Here is a 15,458-nt window from a genome sequence, read left to right on the forward strand (position 1 = left end):
CTTGCGCCCATTTCTACTCCTGCCGTTCGAAAATGAAGGATTTAACGGTGCTGTTGAGTTGTTAGCTTCAGTGTTCCTCCGTGCACATGATGTGAAGTATAGGTATAAAGTATGAAGCAGAACATACCTTGACGAAGCCAATGTCGGAGCTCTTCTCACGGAAGCACTGACGGCAGATGTTGAGGCCGTACTTGCGGATCAGACCAGCGGGGTGGGTGCAGACGCGGCTGTGAGTACTGTGTTAGCCTTCGGGTCCTGGAAACCATGCACCGTTGTATCCAAATCTGTCCAATCCCCCTCCTGCGAGACCAACACGGTGCGCTCGCTCGCCCAGTACATTTAACCAGCGCTCGCACGCGCATTATCCAGAATTTTAGACGTACCACTCGCGGGAGCCCTTGCCGTAAGTCCTAGGGCGGGAGTACCAGACCGACTCGTGAGACATGATGTGTGGTTGAGGGTTTTGACGGGGGTTGTCGTTTGCTGCCTTGGTATTAGCAAATTATCGCTATGGTGATTCCTGTCGCAGATTCAATAGGTATACGCACAGTATTGACTTGTGTCGTCGGCGGAGATCAATCGGGCGTGCGTAGGCTTGACGGTTCACAATGGTGGGATTGCGGATTTCGAATGTTGTGTGGGTTGGCCTGTGCGCACGCTAATTTGACGGCGCAGCTCATCGCGACTTGTCGCTGTGCCAAGACATCGACACAAACTACGGTTTTTGCGATAGGATGCCGAATGCGGTAGCTTGACTAGTGAAAAGCGGGGTCATGGAGCATGGCGGGATCTGGAATTGGATGCTGTAACGCTACATAGCGGCTTGCTGCTTGTACATGTGCGATTTTGTGCTCTCTCGGTCGGTCAACCAGCTATGGCACCATCACACGTTTGCATTTTCAGATTTGAGAACGTTCTAATAAAGCAATTTCATTATCTCGAAAGCGAAATTTGATCGCCTCATAAAACATCATACAGAGGAAGCGTTAGGAAAGCCGTCTGCAATGGCTAACGCCGGAGCGCCGTGCTTGGCTGTACTATACAGCGAACGAATCGATGGAGAAACATCAGACACCTGCCACTGGATATAACCTCACCGTAAACATACGTAAGAAGTGACGAAGTAGACAACGATAAACCCCCACTCAGATTGCAATACCTCTCACAACAGCTCATTCAATCCCCAAGGATACTCTCCTCATCGTCGCCATTAGGCTGCTTCTCCGGTTCCTCGCCGTTCTCACTGCTCTGTTGTTCAACACCGTTGGTCTGCTCAGCGTTGTCATCACCGTCAGCCATTTCCTCATCCTCGATCTCGTCACCTGGAACCTCGTGTTCTGGCTCCTGGCCCTCCTCATCTTCCTCGTCGCTATCGAGTTCTACAACTTCTGCACTCTTGGTCGATTTGGCGTCCGACTTGTTCGGCTTTGCATTGCTCTTCTTGGCAACTTTGCGCTGCTTGACGACGTCAAGATGGCTCACGATTTCCTTCCAGGTGGGTGTGAGCTTCATCTTGTTGCGCTCAAGACGCTTGCGTACGGTGCCTGAACCGTCACTATCGAGGGCGCCGACGAGTACGGCGTGAACGATGCGGCCACCGAATGCGTCAAGCGATTGCTCTGCCAAAGCGGCACGTACTCGCTTCTCGGAAACGCCAGACTCGTCTGCAGCGTCTTCTTCGTCACTCTCAGGATCGTCGTCTGGATCGATAGGATCGTCATCAATATCTGGCTCTTCAAGGCGCTTGTTGGTGAGCTTAGCCAAGTGGTTTTCCCAGGCTGTGAGGGTCTGTAGGATGAGTTTCGTGGTGTTGTCATCGATGTCCTGGCAGAGAGCTTCCCAATCATCGTTGGCTGAGTTTGAGGCGCGACCTTGTGTTTTCTTCGGTGTCTTTGCGACCCTGCCCTTGTCCTTCTTGACCCGGAGTGTGCAGAACATAGTGTAGACGTCTAGCAAGAGGTTCGCAGCGTTGAGTCGTACTTCATCTGTGCCTTTTCGGCTCTCCATGATGCTCATCAATGTTGTGATACAGGTATCTCTTCGCTCGACCAGGGACATGAGTTCGTCTTCTGGCATGCTGGTGCCCTCCTCGACATGCGTGGTGCAATCTCTGCACTTCCACATGAAGTACATGAGCATGACCGACATAGCATGGCGGACAAGGGTGTCGTCTGCCTCCTCAATCTCTGCGTCTAGATCCTCGACTGGCACTCCGCGCTCGAGTATCTGCAACACTGAGTCAATAGGCGGTGTTGTTAGGGCGGCCTTCTTGCCCCTGCCTTTTGTTTTTGGTGGGGCGGGGAGCTGATCAAGCACAGAAGCGTCTGAGACCGTTACTAGCTGCGCTATCTTCAGTACTACATTGGATACGCCGCGGAGGATATTCTGATCGAGATTGCCTCGCACGGAAAGATCCTTGTCTCGTCGAAGAGCATCGAACGTGTTGGTCAAGTCATCCCATAGCGCTTGCACCTTGAGATCGACGGTCTCTCGTAACTCTTCACTGCCTTGGGCATGTAAGATTGACTTGATAGCCTCTCCGAGAACACGCTCGTTGTGATGAGTGAGGAATTGCTTGTTGATGTCGTCGAGCAGGGCAGTAAGAGCTGCGTTCTGTCGCAATTCTTCGAACACGTCCAGATTTAGCTCGCGTTCTATTTGGAGGCACAGTGCTGCTGTTTCAGGCAGAGCACCAAACTTCTTGAGGAGCTGAGGAATCAGCAGTGAAAGCCGCCGAGCCATATCTGACTGGTCTTCCATGTCGTTCTCGCGCTGCGTCTTGGTCTTTTTCTTGTCCTTCTGTGCCTCCGCCATGCGCTGCAGTTTGCTACTGACCACTGCACTTAGAATGTCTAGGAGGATGGTCTCGTGCTTCTCTTCGAGTTGACATGTTTGACGAAGAACGATTTCAGGGTCGTCGCTCTCATCCTGGTCAGTCTGAGAATGGTCGTAGAGAAGATAGCCAGCCACAACCTCCCACGATCGAATTTCCGGAATCACATCATACAACGCTTGTGCAGCGAGCGAGCGCCGTGACTCCACACCGGAGGCAATCAAAAGCAACTCAGTGCCTGGCGACATGCGTTGAATCTGTGAAGGCAGCTCAGCTTCATCTTCATCGTACGAGAGTAACTGGTCGACAAGACACTTCAGCTTCAACCATTCAAGTCGTGGGTTGTGGTACTCCTCTTCTTCTTCATCAGGTGGTGCCAGGGCTTCGTTAAGAGCCTCTTCACCACCCATCTCCTCGACAGTAGCCTCGTATGCGGCGTTGACGTTCTCAGCGAAGAAGCCTACCACAGCCTTGCGGACTTTTGCGTCGGAATCGAAGATGAGCTTGCCAACCGAATCGATATCGTCGGGCTCCAGGAAGCCAGCCTCTCGGAGTATGTCGAGCAGGTCGACTGCTGCAGCACGCACATTGATCTCAGCGTCTTGCGTGGCCATCTCGACGATACGTGGTCGAAAGCGTTCGGTGAAAGTCTTGAGCCCGGCCAGTTTACTCTCGTCTTTGAACAAGCGCGCGAGCTGGTGGAGAACCTCTATCCGTGTTGATGGAACTGGGTCTGAAAGCACCCAACCCAGATAGCGAAGTTTGGTGCCATCGAAAAATTTGTCGGGGTATGTGATGATCCAGTCTGCTAGGGCTACCACACTGTCTACCCTGATCCTGGGATCCACATCACGGTACCGATGCACATAGACGGCCGCAAACCAGTCGTCCAGCTGACTGCCTACAAATTCCAGCTTTTGGTTGTACTCTTCAATCTCATGATCCGCCGCAGAGACACGGGCTTTGTTGACTCTCGATTTCTTGGCTTCCGCTTCGCTTTGGCGAACACGTTTGGCTGTGTTCTCGACAAGGTCAGCAGCAACTTGTGCCAATGCGGTCGTAATGGCTAATGAAGCAACAGTGCTGGTGTGACGGAAGGGACGATTGCCGGTAGAAGACATGGCGCCCAGCCACACAGAGATGTTCTCGATGAGCTCGGCGCTCTCGTACAAGAGGCCTGACTGCGCTACGGTTTGTATCAGAGTAACGAAGAAGCCATGTAGCGCGTTTCTGAAAGCTTGACCGCCGCCGTCTTTCGCCTTTGCGATCAGCGGATACTCTGTGACTTCGTACTGCGATGGTTAGCTATAGAAGGCTATACAACACAGGCCAATGCCTACCTGCTGGAACTCTTCCTGAATCTCGGCTACGCGATTTGGCGCGTTGTCGGGGTCTGATATGTCGTCTTCGTTTATCCGCAGATCGCATCCAGAAGCTTGCAGTACTAAGTTGACGACCTCAGCTAGAGCCTTTGCCTCGTGCTCGTTGAACCGAGTGATCCATTGTGCAGTGACATCTTCGAGTCGGTCTCCGCTGGCAAACACGTCGGCTGTTGCGCGTTAGTTTGTGCATGTTCCCGGCGTACCCGCACACCTACCATATAGTCCCTCCGTCTCATCGGGCAGCGCGCTCTTGCGTATAGGTGCCTTTCGTGGGCGCTTGGACACTTTCCTGGTCGCATTGTTGGCGGGTCGGATGGCCAGACTGACGCTGTCGCCATTCGTCTTGGCCTTTTTGGATGCAGGCTTGCGCGCAGTTGCCTTGGCCTTCTTCCTGCGCCTGCGCTCCCTCAATTCCTCCTCATCTGGTTCGCCCTCGCTGCTTTCCTCAGACTCTTCCTCGGATGGCGGCTCAGTCGCGTCGACCCCGCTGTCACTGTCGTCGCCGCGCTTTCGCTTGGTGCTGCCGGTTGGACTTGCGCCTGGCGCGAATCTGGCAGGTTTCTTGGATACGCGTCCGGATTTGCGTCGCGCGGCGGAAGATGCGACTTGGTCAGCCCCCGAGGGCGATTCGGCCGCGCTCATGATGGTTGCGCGCGATTGTTCAGTGATGGTTCTAGAGGTTGGGGGGCAAAAGCGCGGCGCGATTGGTATGCTTGGAGGCGGGGACGGTGATGGGAGACGCGTTGTATGTCCGAGCACTTTTAGTGCAAGGTTGCGCGCACGTGCGTATGACACTACGCCATCGACGTGTCGCCTCTAGCCTGCATTCACCTGACGCCACTTTGCTAGTCCCTGATGATCGGCTATATGGCAGACTTGTATAGTTCACTTGGTCGAAATTAGTTCTCGGCTAACATATGTTGCATTATCGGATCAGTCCGTCTATGGGTCTATACGTATATACAGTAGCAAAGCAACCATTCATGGTGTCACAACATGCGCTCAGGCAGCAGCCTTGACCGGCTCGCCTTCTTTGATGTCCAACTTGTCAACACCTTCAACAAGTTCCGCACCCCCGTTCGGTGCGGTGCTGGCACCCTCGACTGCTGTAGGAGGCTGGGTAGCCTCCACTGCAGTGTCAGTGGCTGTTCCACTTGCAAGGCTGGGCTCATCACCTCCCCAGAGGTATATCTCGCTCTCTCCGATTATCTTACCAGCCTTCTCCCATCGCTCCTTCCTTTGTTGTCTCCGCTCATTGGTGAGCTTCTCTAGTGCTGGCCAGTAGACAGAGTGGTCGTACTTGAAGTCGACTTCACCGCCAGAGACCTTCATGAGCTGAGATGCAGGTACATGGTTGGGCAGAGGCTCGTTGGGCTTAATCTTGGACTTGGTGACGGGATCGATAAACGGATTCACGAGCTTGAGGAAGGCATTGACATACCAAGGGACTGTTTTTGTCGTTAGTATTGCTCTTAGAGAAGAGCAGGAGGACGCTTACGGTGTGTGAGTAATGCCCGGCCAAGTCGCTCTGGATAGTGATTCTGCAGGATATCGAGGACCTGTTTGGCGGTGGCCAAGCTAGGGGTACCGCCAGCCCCAGTGTTCCTGAAGTCGATCAACAATGCCAGACTCTCTTGACCAGGCGGGTGCATGTCGATTGTGCGCTCAAGCATGTAGACCAAGTGCTCTACCCGCTTAGGCGTCTCCTTGGTGTTCTGGTTCTGAGGCAGCAGGTACAAGCATGGCCTTCCCTCGTTGTCAAAACCAAGCAAGACCTGTTTGCCGGTTGCATTCTCTTCTGAGATGTACTCGGCGGTGAATTTGTCGGTGCCGTACTCGCGACGCCATATCAGTGTCCCGCGCAGACGCTGGGTGGCTTGAGGAAGGTTCCACTTTGTCGCGCGAAGGTATCGAAGGAGGCATTCACGGGTGAGCCAGATGCGCTCATCGTCGCTGATTGGTGATTCTTCGGCACTCTTTGCTGAAGTTGTGGGCAGAGTATCCCATGTCCGGACATCGGCGAGAAGCTGGTCGTATTTGGTTTGTTGGTCGGCGGTCAAGGCAGGAGCGGCTGCAGGTTTGCAGCCTGGTGCAGGCTCTGCGAAGGGGCCAATGGCAGACATGTTGTCGAGTTTGGGGTTTGATCTATGGAAGTGACTTCGTCCGTGTCTGTTATCCCAGAATCTTAAAAGACCTCCTTGTTGCGGCGTAAGAGTATCGGTCAGCCTGGGAACTTTTGGGGAACAAGGCGGTCCCTGCATGTACGTCGATCGCCCTAGGCCTTCTTTATGCTAGCCCCACACCGACACGCGCGACGCGTCTTCTGAGTTTCCACGCGCAAAGTGCTTTCACCGTCATCATCCCAGAACATCGACGAACACACACACAATGGACGACCTCACCACAGAGCTTACCGAGCGCTTCGAGCGCTACTGCGACATGAAGGGGGATCAGTTCCCCTCTGACGTCCTCGCTGAATTACAATCGATGTCGCGGTTATACTCCATCTCACCCGAGGAACTGGACTTCAAATGGCAGGCATACAACATGAAGATGGGTGGAGAAGAGAACAAGATGGATGTGAAGACAGCACGGGACTTCAAGAAAACCATACAAGATGCATTGGAACGCGAAAGCAGAGGGAAGGCACAGCAAAGAAATGAACCCAAGCGGGGTCAGCCAACACCAAGAGCGAAGGGTGGGGACATGTATGACATGTACGTTTCGAGCAGTCATGAACCGAATAAATACCTGAGCTGACTGGAGAAAGGCTAGAGGGACTCGTACCAGGCACACCACATCGGCCCGCACCCAGTGGCGCCAATGGAAGTACAGTAAAGCGCAAAGCCAATTTCAACACACCAGGAGGAAAGGCCACCAAGGCACATGAGATGAGTACTCCTGGTGGTGGCATGACACCAAAAGCTGAAACTCCAGGTGGACCGTACGTATTCCAGTTACGCTGTGTAGACATGCTCTAACATTCAGTCAGTGTCTTTGACTTTGCTTCCCGTACCAATGCGAACGACATCACCGAGCAGTTTGTGCAAGGCGACATTTCTATTCCAGAACCACCATCGGAAGAACCGAAGGAACCCCGCATCAAACTCAAGGCCAACACAGACATGTCCAAGTTCTCATATCGCACCATGGCCATGAAGCTGTCGGAAGCGTCTGAGGTCTTGGATGATAGGATCGACGAATTCCGTGATCTTCTCAGGGACACTGCAGGTCTGGACGAAAGTGCATTCGGAAACCCAAACTACCCATCTCCGAGCGAGATTATCGCAGTAGGAAGGATAGCAAATGATACGAGCGAAGGCAGGCTCAATACAGCTTCAATTGTACTCGAAGGCTCCCGGAGACATGGCTCAGGGCGTCGTGTACCGCTGAACGTGGAGGGGCTATCGTCATACGATTTCTTTCCCGGTCAGATTGTTGCTCTGCGTGGCACCAACGCTTCAGGAGACTCGTTTGTAGTGTCTGAAGTCCTCCCCCTTCCACTTCTGAACCCACCAGCCACGAAACCCGAAGAGCTAGATGTCATCAACGCGCGATACCTCGATACCCCAGATTCTGATCCTGACAACGTCCGACCTCTGACCATCATGATTGCTTCTGGCCCCTACACTACTGATCAGAACCTCGACTTTGCGCCATTGCATACCTTTCTTGACAATGCTGCCGAAGCATATGCAGATGCCATCATCCTGGTGGGCCCATTCCTCGATGCTGAGCATCCTCAAATTCGGTCAGGAGACTTTGATGTACCACCAAACGCAAGCCCAGACCAGGCCACCATGACGGATCTGTTCAGATACCATGTCTCCAGCGCTATTCAGAACTTCAACAAACGTGTACCAACCTGCCAGGTTCTGCTGGTTCCTAGCTTACGAGATGCACATCACCACCATGCTGCATTTCCCCAAGACAAGTTCATCAAGAAGGAGCTCGGCCTGGGTGCTGCAGGAAAGATGGTTCAATGTGTCACCAACCCAATGACTGTCAGTATGAATGAGATGACCGTGGGTATGTCCTCGATCGATATCCTAGATATGCTGCGTAGAGAAGAGCTAGCAGGCGGCAAGGCACGAACCACCAACATCTACGAACGATGCGCCCGCAACGTTATCGAGCAGCGAAGTTTTCTGCCTCTGTTCCCGCCAACTGGAAGGGAGAAGCAGCAATTCATGCCAGCACCAATTGAGCAGAAGGCCATGAAGAGTAATGCAGCGAACGGTGAGCAGAAAGAGGGCGAAGAACCAGAATTGGACCAAGCACCGAGCCCATTCCTTCCTCTGGGCACCATGCTCGATACAAGCTATCTTAAGCTGGGTGAGATGCTGAATGTACGACCTGACATACTCATCACGCCTAGTGTGCTTCAAGGCACAGTCAAGGTATGTTCGGTGGTTCAATCTACTTTAAAGCGATATGCTAATCTCGAATAGGTTGTGGAGTCGGTACTTGTCATCAATCCTGGCACCTTGGCTAAACGCCGTGCGGCAGGAACATATGCGCGCGTTATTGTTCAGCCTGCTGTTGTCAGTGAATCAGAAAGGGAGAAAGGGTTTGCAGTTGCACATAAGCTCTGGGAACGGACGCGTGTTGACATTGTGAGGATTTAGGTGTTTGGTACCGAGCATTGGAGGTGTCTGGCGTTTTCTAGTAGCGAACAGTGGGAAAATTGCACGCCTGCAGGGACACCTGGAGCGTATGAATGTGACTTCGGGATGATGAATGTAACATGTCAGCAGTATAGATTGGCATTTTGGTGCTCTAATCAAAAAACTCACAAATTGCACTTTCCGCTATCTGAGTCTGAACGTGGAAGGCGCATAGTCACTGTTGTTATGCTTGATGTTTGTAGTGAAGACGAGAACACATGATGCCGCGTCACTTTTGTGATCTGGGTGCTAGCTTGATGAGCCCACGGTACTCCGTGTCACTTCTTCGCGCCTCCCTCATCGATTCGACTCAGAGCCTGACTGGGTCCACGTCCTCATTCAGAGCTCACCTTAGATTTTGAAGAATTTGAATTGGCACAAACAGATTCACTGCGAACATTCAACCTGCTTTGGGAACACACCAGCTGTGTCCCCTCGCGCACGTCGCAGCATCGCTTCCAGTGAGAGCAAGCAGCTTTGTTATGGTATTTGGTGACCTGATACGTCGGTTTCTCTGTTGCAGCAAGCGCACAGATATAAAGGAAACGCACGAGCGTCCTAGTCGACCAAAGCAGAATTCGCTCGTCCCCAGCACTTCGAGTCACAGTGCTCAATACCTCGCTGCATCACGACGACATATACACGACTCAGCCGGCGGCCTCAAAGAGTACGACCCCGAATTCTCGATGGCGCCTAAGCGTAAGTCTACAGAAGCCACCGCCGAGTTGGATAGTCCAGTGAAGAAGACGAGGTCTACAAAAAAAGAAGGTAAGCAGTCAAGTCCTCCTCTCATTCATTACTATTCCAGTCCCTGCTTCTGGAGCGACGCACGTCAAGTTGCAGAGTTAGCTTGTCGCCGCGGCCTTAATTCCGGGGCTTGGATGCACGAACAAGGGTGGAGTTGACTCGGCGGGGTCGGCTTTACAAGTGCTGCCTCGTCGGTCGGTGCGTCACATCTCGCCCAAGCTGTCGCCAACAAAGAGATTGCTCACCACGGTTCTGTGAGAATAAAGCGCACAACCAGGATCTACGCTCACTCAGCGTGCTTCGAACCTCATTCACTATTGCACCATCTGCCTCTCGCCTACTTTCGCCCCCCAGCTTACTCGACCCGCCTGCAACCCCGCGGTTTCTGCTCACCCCGAACTTTCAATCAACCAACCAACACCTGCGATTTGGCATACAGCGCTAACGCAAAATGCCTACAGTCTACTCTTCTCAGCAAAAGGCTGCGATTCAGCAATTCATCAGCTTCACTAATCTCGACCGGAACACCGCGATAAGGGCGCTGAAGAGCCATGGCTGGGATGCGCAGAATGCCGTGAACGCGTAAGTACTGTTTTGTCTTTTGTTCCGAATATATATACAGCACTACCATTATATCATTGTCATATAAGTGGGCACGGTGAATCCGTGGGCTATTCGAACGATCTCAATCTATCGACCGAACGACCGACCAACACCTGGACACATAGCAAGTATACTTGCAAACACATACTGGGAAGGAGCAGATTGATACGCGTGAACACGGCTGTAGCAACAGGATGTTCGAGGGAGAAGCAGGAAGTCGCGGCCGCAGCCGCATGCACGCCATGGCAGGCTGTTGGGTCGGGAGCAGCTGCGCTCTGCGAGGATGCAACAACATCCAGAGGCTCCTGCTCAGAGAGTCATTCGCTTTCCCGGCATGGAACTGTTGCTATTTCTTCTACAAAGCTCCTGCGCCGGCATCTGTTCTTCGACAGTATCCTCCAGCCCACAACAAATTCCTTGACGAGCTTCCTGTCTATTGCGCCAATAGACTACCGCCCTACCGACTATCCAACATCGAGCCAGGTCAGCGCCATCATCATAGCCCGCCATGTTCGGTTCCTCGCAGGATAGAGCCAGACAACTGGCTGGGCGTAATCGACGAGAGAGGATCAGCTCGATCAGCTCATGTTCCAGCTCTCACTCCATGAATCTATCCAATCGACCGTCTCAGCGGCAAGATCCCCCATCCGCAGGTGTATGCACGGTCGAATCGGCCACAGCTGTCGATGAATCCATCGCTTGTGACGACAGTGATGCTTCCATCAAACGTATCATCAAAAGTGGAGTTCATGCAGTCAATGATGTCCCTATACTACTTTCTGTACCACAACTGGCGAATGGTGTAGAGGCTTCGCACTTGGAGCAGCATCGGATTCGAGCAGAACACCTGAGTCGGGTGCTGCACAACAACCCTACTCTCGCGAACGTAACCAATCTACCGGAAAGTGAGTTCACTTTACGTCGTCACACCCGGTACGGTAGTTTAGGAACGCATACAGACACTCTGCAACACTTGCGCAGCATCACGACTCCCATTCCGCCTACACACCTGGCTAACTCTACACCTGAGAGTTTGTTGGCGATATTGGACATCAATGGGGCGACTTCCCTCCACGCTTCCGCTTCTGATCATCAACTGAGGTCACAATCAGCTATGTCGCTTCCGGGTGGTTCAGGCTTCGACCGTCAAGGGCGGCGAAAACCAAACTGGCAGCTTGCCTTAGAAGAAATCATCAGGGACGACAATGCTTGGCTCCGAATGAATCCTGGGCAAAGCTTGCAGAGTCGGTACGACACGGAGACATATATCAACCTTGGACCACGGCCCATCCCACTGCGTAGAACCAGCCCGATTTTGATTTATATAATACCAACCGCCAACTCATGCAATATGTCATCAGAGGCTGACTATTTACACAGTTACTACAGCGGCAACAGCGGCGGCGGTGCGCAAGCTTCATCCGCAGCAAAGGCAAACCTGACCAAGCTCTTCGATCGGTACCAAGAGGCTGGCGCACCCGACAAGGATATTGTTGGCGTAGAGGGTACCATGCGGTACTTCGAGGAAACGGGCGTCGATGCCGAAGGCCTAGAGGCGTTGGCTGCTCTTGAGATTGTGCAGGCGCCTACTATGGGCGAAATGAGCCGCGATGGCTTCGTCAAGGGTTGGTCAGAACGCAGGTGAGTGACACGGCTGCAACTATCTACTTCTTCATTACTTTGTATCTGACCCATGCAGTTGCGATGCCGTCGACAAGCAGAAGGCGTACCTGAAAAATGTCAAGAGCGAGCTGTCTGACAACAAAGAGCTCTTTACACGCATCTACAAATACACATTCACCATTGCCAAACCCACAGATCAGAGAGCTGTTCCACTCGAGATGGCCGCCGTATATTGGGAGTTGCTCTTCAGCTCACCCCTGTCGGCAGTCAAGTGGTCGAGCCCCAATACGCCATGGTTGAGCTGGTGGATCGAGTTTCTCAACACATCGTGGAAGAAGAGCGTCAACAAGGACATGTGGAACGAGACGCTCAAGTTTGCACAGCTCTCACTAGCCGATGAGTCGATGAGCTTCTGGAACGAGGAGTCTTCATGGCCTTCCGTCATCGACGACTTTGTCGAGTTTGTCAAGAAGGACAAGCGCGGTGGTACGGATGAGCAGCCGATGGACGAAGACGAATTGTGATTTGAAATCAGGACTTCCTATGCCTACTAGCGGGGAGTTATGGTAGATGGCATTTTTTTTCTTGCTCATCAGAAGGCGGCTTTACACTTGATGCATGGTTACGATAATTCATGGGAGCATTACATACATACCCCTTGCCAGATTTATGGCGCTCCGATAAGAGCATCTTCTAGTAAATAGACTAGCTCAGCATGCGTAATTCAGAGGCTGAGCGCCATCTGCGTTCTGTCGTGCACATGAAGTGATTGTATGAAGAAGATTGAAGGTGGTCACCCTGGTTAGGCAAAGCGACAAGATCTAGCTAGTTACAAGATGTATGTATGTGCTGTGGGTCCAAGATGCTTCCCAGATTCAGAGCACAGGCAGAAGCAGGACTTTTGCAATTTTCCGTTGATGCATACGGGACTTTCTGACTGCGACGTTGTTAGCCACGCGACAGTGCTTCACCTGCGCTCGCCGAGAATTTTTGATGGTCGTTGCGCCTCTTGGTGTGGCTAGGGCCACGGCATAAGCGAGCTGCACTAGCGTCTTCCACTGTGGTGCGGCGCCTTCGCAAAATCCATCCAACGCCAACTTTTGACGACACCCCACGACAACTAACCACACAGCAGTCAAAGTGCGTATACCTCGAGGAATGCTGCTGTAGCTCTACTGACCGCAGCCAGATGGTCGCCGCTAAGAAGCATGTCCCGATCGTGAAGAAGCGTACGCCGAATCTACCTCCATGACCTCGAAAACTCGCGACTGACGTACCGTATAGACCGCAAGCGGTTCAACCGCCACCAGTCGGACCGCTTCATGTGTAAGAGACACCGGCTCTGGGAATGAAAAGATGGGCATCTGACAATGGACAGGCGTTGACCCCTCATGGCGCAAGCCTAAGGGTATCGACAACCGCGTCCGCAGGCGGTTCAAGGGCCAGGCTGCTATGCCCAAGGTACGGACTACCTACTACCCGGATTGAGGAGGATGGCTGTCACCGACAGAACGATGGGCGCGATACGACATGTTTGATGGACAAAGGCTGACGAAACGCCTCACAGATCGGATACGGCTCCAACAGGAAGACCCGCCACATGATGCCCTCCGGCCACAAGGCTTTCGTTGTCAACAACGTCGCCGATGTTGACCTTCTCCTCATGCACAACGCCACTTTCGCCGCAGAGTACGTGCACCAAGTCTCCCGTCGCTCAAGCAAGGCACTAACAGCTCCTCAGGATCGCCCACGCTGTATCAGCACGAAAGCGCATCGAAATCATTGCCAGGGCGAAGCAGATCGGTGTCAAGGTTACCAACGGCAAGGCCCGCGTTAAGACCGAGTCGTAGATGGGTGCGGATTTTTACTTTGGGGCGGGGCATACAAGGCGTCTCTCTGATTAGTTACGATCTCAATGGGAAGGCTTTCCATCCTCTTCGGCTCACAGTACCCTTCGACTACGGTATGGGAAGAGGCATGCACTTCAAAAAGCATTGCGACATGTTACTGCGGAATGACCAAAGATATCAAGGGACACGAGCAGTAGGAATGCAATGAAAAAACGAGCCAAATCAGGATTCCTCGAATGACGTAGGATTTGTGATATGCTGCTTTTTGGCGCGTTTGGCTATCTGTATTGCTTCGTCGATGTTGCAACCCAACCCAACCCAACCCAACTCAACTGCCGGCCGCGCAGGGTCAAGCAGTTGTTTTGCGATATCATCCGCAAGGTACATTGTATGCTGCATGGTGCTCTGCGCCAAGCATCGAATGCGCACGTCAATCAGGCTGATCTTCATCACATGCTAAACAGCAGGTGATGCCAGGTTTAACGAGATGACGACTTCCGGCGTTGGTTGTTGCCGACCCTTGACAACCATCGACCTTTCTATCGCTGTAAGCACTGATGTCATGTTGCTCATAGTGAATATGTAGTTTTTGGATGTGGGACGCCGTCTGATGTGACAATGGGATCACGTAGCGATCAAGTACCTCTTGTCGACATTCCGTGACAGCGAAGTTTTTCGAAAACACCAGGTTTTGATGCAGCTGTACCGGGTTACTATATGGATGATGACAGGTGCAGACACATTTTCAATTCAGGGTAATACAAGATCGGACTTGACGCTACTCATCGAGCATGATGCATATGCTTCTTGTTGGACGGAGTGTTGTGTTGGCGGCTATTTCAGTGCAATGCTTGAGATGCCTAATCATCGACCCACCTGAACGGCGAACTTCCCCATGCGCACACCACCTCACGCTGAGATTATCTATAGCTCGCTACGGAATCACATGCATCCGTAAGCTGTCTTTGAAATCCTCAGCCTTACCTACTCACCGCCATCATATTTTGATGAGATGGCATGTCGATAAGGAGTGTGATAGTAAAGCCGTACGAGTCAACACAGGGGCAAGCGCAAGAGCCATGGTTGCTTCTTGGCGCGTGTCGCACGTACGCTGGGTGCAGCCGAGTAGGAAGCAAGTGAGGCGTCGCGTGGGCTCAGAGGTAAGCTGGTATTTGTCGCGTGGTAGTGGCAGGGTTCGTGCTGTCTGTTTGCTTTGGTCTGGCATGGGTGGGTGGAGATGCGTCGTGTTTCACGGAGCAGGACGGAGTTGGAGAATCGGCGCGAATTGAGAAAGTAGCTAAAGTACGGGGAAGGGTAGGTCGGGAAAGTTGTAATTGCGACGCTGAATCTTGGAACTTGGAACCTTATTGAGCCCTGACGCCTTCAGTCAGATTGACGAGATGTTTCGAAGCTGGCTAGAAGGCTGTCTCTGTCGCGGAATATTCCAGACTGCTGCCATTGGTGGTCCGACCGTCGAGTTTTTTCGTCGTTTTGTCGTTTTGTCGCGGTTCCTGGTTCCATTCATGGATGTGTTGAGCGACTCGCTAACGGCTACGCTTACGGAACTTCCGCGCACGATCTAGTAACGCCTGCCGGTCCACTCAGTTCCTTTCTCATCCGCACACCTCAACCCAGCATCACACCGCTCTGAAGCTGCCATCTGTCTGTGCCTGCCCTTGCAATTTCACACACTCAGGCGTCTGCTGGAAACAATCGCCCTTTGTGCGTCGCGTTATCAGGCATTATCCGTCCA

General features: G+C 52.6%; 3 protein-coding genes across 3 annotated transcripts; 1 reads left to right on the top strand and 2 right to left on the bottom strand.

Moving 5' to 3' along the window:
- Positions 1 to 67: 67 nt before the first annotated feature.
- GT037_004088 (stag-domain-containing protein) lies at positions 68 to 5,196 on the bottom strand (the record flags this gene model as incomplete). Its single annotated transcript, XM_038929135.1, has 6 exons — positions 68 to 227; positions 384 to 483; positions 1,194 to 4,125; positions 4,174 to 4,382; positions 4,431 to 4,888; positions 5,180 to 5,196. The coding sequence occupies 6 exons, from the start codon at positions 5,194 to 5,196 to the stop codon at positions 68 to 70; spliced, it is 3,876 nt and encodes a 1,291-aa protein (XP_038788842.1).
- Positions 5,197 to 5,217: 21 nt separating this feature from the next.
- GT037_004089 (uncharacterized protein) lies at positions 5,218 to 6,338 on the bottom strand (the record flags this gene model as incomplete). Its single annotated transcript, XM_038929136.1, has 2 exons — positions 5,218 to 5,663; positions 5,714 to 6,338. 2 exons carry the CDS (start codon positions 6,336 to 6,338, stop codon positions 5,218 to 5,220), a joined length of 1,071 nt encoding a protein of 356 aa, XP_038788843.1.
- A 265-nt stretch (positions 6,339 to 6,603) lies between these two features.
- On the top strand, positions 6,604 to 13,705 carry GT037_004090 (dna polymerase alpha 70 kda subunit; the record flags this gene model as incomplete). The annotated part of the gene is made up of 13 exons (XM_038929137.1): positions 6,604 to 6,932; positions 6,986 to 7,159; positions 7,208 to 8,615; positions 8,667 to 8,785; positions 9,406 to 9,650; positions 10,091 to 10,211; positions 11,613 to 11,873; positions 11,932 to 12,341; positions 12,878 to 13,084; positions 13,140 to 13,181; positions 13,234 to 13,316; positions 13,423 to 13,544; positions 13,597 to 13,705. 13 exons carry the CDS (start codon positions 6,604 to 6,606, stop codon positions 13,703 to 13,705), a joined length of 3,630 nt encoding a protein of 1,209 aa, XP_038788844.1.
- Positions 13,706 to 15,458: the final 1,753 nt, after the last annotated feature.

The sequence above is a fragment of the Alternaria burnsii genome, assembly GCF_013036055.1.
Source record: "Alternaria burnsii strain CBS107.38 chromosome Unknown 730, whole genome shotgun sequence".
NCBI classification, from domain to species: domain Eukaryota; kingdom Fungi; phylum Ascomycota; class Dothideomycetes; order Pleosporales; family Pleosporaceae; genus Alternaria; species Alternaria burnsii.